This window comes from Diabrotica undecimpunctata, chromosome 7 (assembly GCF_040954645.1).
Source record: "Diabrotica undecimpunctata isolate CICGRU chromosome 7, icDiaUnde3, whole genome shotgun sequence".
Classification (NCBI taxonomy): Eukaryota; Metazoa; Arthropoda; class Insecta; order Coleoptera; family Chrysomelidae; genus Diabrotica; species Diabrotica undecimpunctata.
Window position 1 is genome coordinate 105,659,426 of NC_092809.1, and position 7,691 is coordinate 105,667,116.

Consider the following 7,691-nt stretch of genomic DNA (forward strand, 5'->3'; position numbering starts at 1 on the left):
AAGAAGCAGAGCAAAGTGCGGCTAAAGCTAGCTAGTAGTACTAACGTTAGCTAGTAGTCCTATAATGTATTAGAGCTTAAGGAATATTGCTGAATGTAACCTTAGATAAGTTTTTCGTAATATTTGTATATAGAACTAACTTGCTTATTGATCAGAGTGAATGGTCAGATAGCACTAATCATAAGATTCCTGTTAGAGTTTTATTAAATAAATAAAAAAAATTATTAAAAGCCCTTTTATGTTCTGCTATACGTTTGTTAAATGTTCTACCAGTATGACCGATGTAAGTTTTTGCACAGTCACTACATGTTTGTATACAAAACCAAGTTTTTGTTGCATTATTATCAATTTATTTTCTTTACTATTTATCTCTACATTTATCTGGGCGAGTATTGATCCCCAGTTTGTAAGATGTTTTAGTTTTAATATCTTTATCCATTATTTTTTATATAAAACCAATTAAAGCAGTCGCTTCAATGATTCCTGGTAGGATAAAATAAGTATGTATAACTCTGTATGTTTACTCTTTAAGAGTACGAGAAACCAATTCGTCAAGGACTTTTGCTAAGATGGAGAGATGAGTTGTGGAAGGCAACTTTGAGATTCTCCATATCTCTCCGATATCATTTAGCATGGTCTGTTTTGCCTTACAATTTATAGAAGGCACAGATTAAAGCAAACATCTGAATTTTTTAATCATTGAAGTTCTGGACTAGCTATATTCAACAAAAAATGTTGGTTGTATATTACAAAACCAATAGATACTAAATATGTGATTTTTATAACAAATTATATAATTATTAATTAAAACAAATTTAACAAGATTTTTAATTGTTTAATCCATTCTTTCACATCCATCTGCCAGGGCAATTTGCATTATGACAGGTTGATGTCGTAAGGGCGTTATTTCCATATCTTGGTGAAAATCTAACTTGGTCTATAGGTGTTCTTCTGTTGATTGCAAGCTGATGGGCTGCACATTGACGAGATTCCAATTGTGCTCGAAGAGCAGCGCAGGGACTTGGTATTCTACAGGACACCTGCGTAGATGCTTGAAGGTTGCTAGGTAGCATAGAACTAGCAGGAACGTTAACGTGAACAATGGGTTGCATATAAGTAGAGTAGAAGTAGAAGGTTAAATAGAAAATTAATATCAGCAATGTGGTCATACCAAGAGCATATTTATAGGTTTGTAAGAAAGACCACATATGAGATCTTCCAGATGCGCATATGTTGTGCTGCAAATCGCCTGCTACTTTTACAAGAACCTTTATTTCTTGTTTAGTTATTGGAGAAATGACAAATATTCCCATGGCTTCTTCGAGATTTTCCAATCTCCAATGATAATCAATTAAATTTACTTTGTATTCTAAGACTGATGAGTTGATGGCACTGGCAGAAGCAATATACAAAATACTTTTATCCGCTGCGTGAACCTCTATTTGGTCTAAAACTTCTGGTAATCCAATTATTAAAAATTTACCTACTAAACTACCATCTAATATGATTTCATGTGGCAAATATACTCCAGGTAAAAATTTTATCGTAATTTTTTTAGAAGACTTATCACTATCTTCAGTTGTAGCCCACATAATTACGTCAGTTTTGAGCATAGATATATCAGGCCCAATTACACCAAGATTAATTATTTTGCATGCATACTGGCCAGTATCTGGAACCCAACTGGTGGTTACGTTGAACAATTGATTTATCTTAATTGGCAGAGTTGAGTTAGAAAACTCAATAAAACATTTAAAGCCTGTTGGTCTTACTAATTTTCGAACATCTGTTCTACATCTCCAACCTTGAATTAAATTATTGGTTTTGATACCCACAGTCTTTTCATTTTGAAGCACTAGCGGAACCCTTATTACAGTATCAAGTTCCGCATTAGTTAAGACTGTATGTGGAGATTCCAAAAACTCAATTTCGCTGACGACATGTATCTGAATGTAAATAGGGGCTCCTTTTAGTAAAGAATGCGTCAAAACAACAACTCCTTCTTTTTTACCGACAAAACCAATATCTAAAGCTGGATTGATGTACATCAAAGAATCATCATTACTTTTCCACGTACCAGGCATATTGTATTCATTGACTACCGGGGTCCATAAGCAGATAATATCTCCACTAGTTAGACTGTCGAAGAATGGTCGTACTGATTGTTCTGCCTGTACTTTTAAATAATCCGCAGTTTGTTGAATGCCTTCAGCCCAACCTTTTATTACAGTGGATCCTGCTTGTTTGGTTTGAATAATTACAGCAGCATCTTCATTACTCTTTTCAATCTTAATTAAATCACAGCGACTGGTTCTTAAGTGTAGATCTTTCGGTCCAGCATTAAACGTATTGCCCATATCATCGTGAAATGTAGCTCTTAACACAAATTCAGTTCCTAGCGGTACTGTTCGAAGTGGACTATCAGAATGAATGCGCCAATTTGCATTTACAACAAGATTCATATACTGAATAGCTTTAACTTCAACAACTATAGACAATCGTTGTTTGAGACCCAGTTTATCAATACCTGTTACAACTAACCAAGTTTGTCCTAAGATTCCATAGGACTTTAGAAGACCTGTTTTTGAAATGGAAACCAAAACTTCATTTGTATTTGAGAAATAATCCAATTCAGATTGTGTCGATAATAAACGATCTTCCAGTAATACATAAGAAATTTCAGTGTCTAATATTTCGTGTATATTAGTGTTTAATTGTAGCTCAGAAAATGGAGCTATCAGTAATGGAGTTGCTGGAAAACTTTTTGGTTTTGTCAGTATAAATTCTGGTATTACTTCTACTTCGATCCAAGCCGACAGTGTCACAGAGTCCAAGTTTTTAACATTACAAGTGATACCAGGAACGTTAGCATGAACAAACAATTTTGTTTTTCCTACTTGAATTCCTTGGACTTTGATTGCTATCCTATGTAGTTTTTTCTTGAAAACTCCAATAGGATGAAAAATACCACTTAAGTCCAACATTAGCTTATCATCTACATCCCATTTAAACATAATTGGTGGATCTTCGAATGCTCCTAATATCATCGGTGAGATATTTGGAATGCCCCACGCCCAAAATGGTACAATTACCCCAAGTTTAAATCTGGTGAGTGGAGCTAGTATCTTTACACCAGTTAATTTAACAACTTGTATGTCTACATGATCTTCTGCATAAATAATGCTTTGTCCTGTAAATGGATGTACTCCTACTGCTCTGCCAAATACCACAGCTGGTCCAAGAAATTTTCCGGTGATAACACCCTGCTCGGAAACTTTTAAAGCTTTGGAGGTCGTTTCAAAAACTAATTTTACATCTGATGATGGTCCTCCTTTGGAAACAATTTGTACATTTGAGTTGATAATAATTGATCCATTTTTAGGCGATAAACTAAGAGGTTCAAAAACTTGTAGATTTACAGGTGCACTATATATATCTTCGTTGCCTTTTGCTAGAAATAATAGCTTTGTGTCACCTACTTCAACACCTGTAATCGTATAATGAGTTTCACCAAAGCCCCAGGGTTGGTCTGGATTTTTGTCTGATAAATAAATGTTTGCAATGTTATCTTTTAGATAAGGTCTCAAGTTAATTATGTTATTATCTGAAAGATCCATTAGATTGTCGTTTTCATCATATAATCTAACAACTGCGTTGATGCACTTTCGTATCTCTACCTTATCGACCATTTCAATCCTTATTATTCCTACAGATATAACGTTTACTACCAAATAGGTCGGCCTGGACACCAAACATAAATCTATGACCTGGACTGTTACTTCACCTGATTTAATAGGTGAAACTTCTATAGTTCTATCAGTTTCAGAATAATGAGCAGTAACTATATCATTAGTATTCATAGCCAGTTCGAAGAAACCGGAGCCTTGATCAACAGAAACAGTCACTTTGTTTCCAGGATGGTTAAAAATCTTTATATAATTTGGTGAAATGACAGCATCTTGTACCAAGTAGAGTCGCAGAGAATATATTGGGAAATTTTTATCGTCTAAGGTTATATATGGAGGATACTCTACTTGAATAGCATTAGACTTTAACATTGATTTGTTGTAACCTGAGATGGAAACGTTAACAGTCATGGTGCCTTTCTCCACTGTTGTCTCAAGGATTTGATACATTCTAAATGCGATTGGAACACCACTAAATTCTAAATTATTTTCAAAAAGTCCATCTGGTTGTTTAATTTTGGCGTTTCCTGGAGGGTAGATGTTCCAAACAAGAGACAAACTGGTTATATTTAAAAACTTAAGGCCTGACTCGTCGTAAACTGAAACATCAATAGTGATAGTTGTGTTGCTATGTACAATGACGTAGCTTGATTCTAAATCCAAGGGACAAATGTTTGTGTCAGCTACTTTTATTTCAGGTTGCAGAATAATTTCTCTTGGGTTAGCACAAGAAATTCTTGTTTGTACAACATGTGTCTGAAGCTGTGAATTTGAAGTTACATGATTGTTTTGTATCTGCATTTTAGCATTTGTTTCCCCAATTTTTAGACATACTACTCTTACAACAGTATATTCTACTCCGATTGTGTGCGACATTGTAATATCTTCAACAGTTGCGATAGTTTCATCATCACTAACCACAAGAGGTTGAAATCCATTCGAGTGTTTTAAACTAGGTCGAGGACCTCCCATGTAAATAATATTTGTACTTGTACCTACAGCTAAGACAATATCAGCTTTTGGTTCCATAATGGTTAGAGCTTTAAATGCAGTTACACTTACGGAATCTTCTAGTGCTCTGCCGTTATGAAAATATGTTACTGTTACCTTACTTGTACCTATTTCCAAAGCATCTAATACTATGTTACCACAGGAAACTCCTACTGTTGATAGTGAATCTGTTTTGTTAATTTGAAATTTTGAATCAGAGAGTTTAACTTGAAATGGTAAATCTTGACACTGTGTAAAAGGTACATTTATAAGCTGGCCATTCTTTTCTTGCTCAGCATAAAGTGCTATATATAAGTGAATCGAAGAACCAATTTCAGTCTCCATTAAAAATTCTATAATTTCAAGACGAGATGGAGGTAAGATAAAAATTTTTGTGTTGGCCCTATTGTAGTGATTGCGTAACATAATAGCAGCTACTTCAAAAACACCATTTGATAGAGTTCTTACTACACCAGATTGACTAACCATACCAATGGAATTATTAGTACTTGTCCACATAAATCTTCCATCACCTCCGGTGGCAGTTAATGTTACCTCGTAGGTAGGTCGTATAACTGAATCCCATGGTAGCATAACCTCTGATGGATTGATAGATATTCGGGGATATATCATTAGATCACTTTTAGCGGTAATGGATTTGTCAAATGAAATAACTCCTATTTTATCATTGACTATAGACTCCAGCGATGCTTGTACTGGGGCTATTGTTGGTTTCATACCATAACCTAAAATCCAGCTACCATTAGAAGATCTTTCAATTACAGCAAAATCTAGGGAGAGATTTATCTGAATTAGAACGGCTTCTCCAATATAGATTTTGTGATCATCTGCTGTATACAGTTCAGCTGAAATTTCGTAGTGATCTGCAACTAGAATAGCCCAATTTTTGTGAGGTAAAATATTTAATAACATATAATCTGGTTTTACTACATGCAGATTTGCTTCTGGCAATTTAGACAAATGATTATCTTCACTTAAGTTGACGTCTTGCAGTCGAATCTTGGTATCTCCTACTTTTACACCAGTAACGGACCCAAGTTTATCTGTACAAGTTGCTACCGCTTCATTTTCTACCTTAAGATGGTATTGAGATATATATAAATCTATTTCTTCCATTCTACCATTTTTTAAATAAAAAAATTGAAAAGTTATAGTGTCGCCAACCATAATATAAACATCTGATGGGACTATTATTATATTAGCCACTACCATGAGTTGTACCTCACACGCTGGTAGATGTTCATATTCCTCAAGTGGTAAACGAACAGAAACTTTCACTGTTCCACTTTTTACTCCTTCTAATAATACCATATGACCCTTTTTAAACATCTTCTCTAAAGATTCTATAGCAGCGGGAGCTTTGTATGGAGAATTTTCGAAAGGTATATATTGCAAAATCGGTTCTTTGTTTTCTGCCAAGGAAAGTATACTCCATTCAAACTCAATTCCTTCAAGAGACGAAAATTCGTTACCTTGATCATCGTAAGCTTTAACTTCAAAATCTTCAGGTGCTTCCTCCATAAATAGTTCTTTTGTCGTTGTTTTAATGCGCAACTCGTGTATGGCGTCTACAATTACATCGCATCTGAGCGTTTGCCCTGTACTCACATCTTCGGCTAACACAATTGCCATATTTCTTATTTTCTCTTTAGTAACGGCACTAATTTGAACTTTACTTGAACATTTTGTTTCAGGTTGTTCGTCTATAGGAAGGACTTGTATAATATCGTTTCTTGTTGTACCCCATTTGTAACAGGCTCCTTCTGTAGCTTCTATAGTAAAATTTATAGCGAACTCATTGAATATTGGTAGTAAAACTCGCGGTACGTTTAATTTAAAAGAGTTTATCGTTGTACTTATTAGAATCAATTTGACAATAAAATGTACAATTTTAATTTGGTTAGCCATAACTTTGTCAAATTAATTTATTTATTATTTGACCGTTCATAATCAAAGTTGAATGACATATTTGAATTCTAGCAGTAATCAAACTACTGAGAAAAATTGAAAAGAAGATTTGGTTTTACAACCAATAAAAAAGTACCTTTTTTATTTTAAAACATACAATCCACATCTACCACGCAGGGTTATTCGTATAACTAAAGGATTAAACTACGCAAGGATTCGATTTTGTTACATTAAATACATGTAAATTAACACAAATTTTTAAATAATCTAATACTCGTACATGTTTTGTGTTTGTAGACAAGGTAGTTTTAATGTCATCTGAGATTCCATATCTTCTTCGTTTTTCTTCGTAATACCGGCATTCAACCAGAATGTGCCAACATCAGCGGGAGAGTACAGTTTTTGCAGGTTGGCGAAGATTCTATTTTGATTAAGAATTTATGGGTTAGTCCAATTCTTAGTCGATTAATTATTACTTGGTTTCTTCTATTTAATCGATTATTTAAAATGATGTTCACATGAGGAGAGCTTTCATTTAGTTTGGTTCTTGCATTTTTTCAGTAATTTTGCCATATATTTATACATTGAGCTTTAATTAAATTTTTAAGGTCGATGTACGGATACTTTCTAAATTTTAATGTATATTTTGAGTCTAATCGACTTGTGTTTGCAAGGTTGTCTACTTTCTCATTTCCAACTATTCGTAGATGCGAAGGTATTCAGAGAAATGCTACTTTTTTTCGAGACGATTGAATTATATTTAACTTATTTTTATTGCCCAAAATATTGGATTTGTAGGATATATTTGGTTTACGCCTAATAAGGCATTCAATAAGCCTATGATTTTACAAGTCACATTTCTCTTGGCTACTCCTTTTGTAGCAAATTAAGGCTTCCAAAATGACTAGGTATGGATATAGCTAAAGAAATTATTGCTGGAAGGCATTAATATGCAGATCGTGTTTGCATTTTTTTTTGAAAGGGATACATAATATGGCCATAGCATTTGAAGTAGAAGCCATTAATTTCAAATCATCCATATAAAATAATAATAATAATTTCCAGATTTAGCCATACGACTCACAC

The 7,691-nt window shown here is 33.9% G+C and overlaps 1 protein-coding gene across 1 annotated transcript; it reads right to left on the minus strand.

Moving 5' to 3' along the window:
• Positions 1–791: 791 nt before the first annotated feature.
• On the minus strand, positions 792–6,653 carry Gp210 (nucleoporin 210). Its single transcript, XM_072537942.1, has one exon. The coding sequence runs from the start codon at positions 6,603–6,605 to the stop codon at positions 849–851; it is 5,757 nt and encodes a 1,918-aa protein (XP_072394043.1). The 5' UTR covers positions 6,606–6,653; the 3' UTR covers positions 792–848.
• Between the last annotated feature and the right edge of the window lie 1,038 nt (positions 6,654–7,691).

Coding starts and splice junctions, on each gene's coding strand:
- Gp210 (XM_072537942.1), bottom strand. CDS start 6,605: ATGGCTAACCAAATTAAAATTGTACATTTTATTGTCAAATTGATTCTA.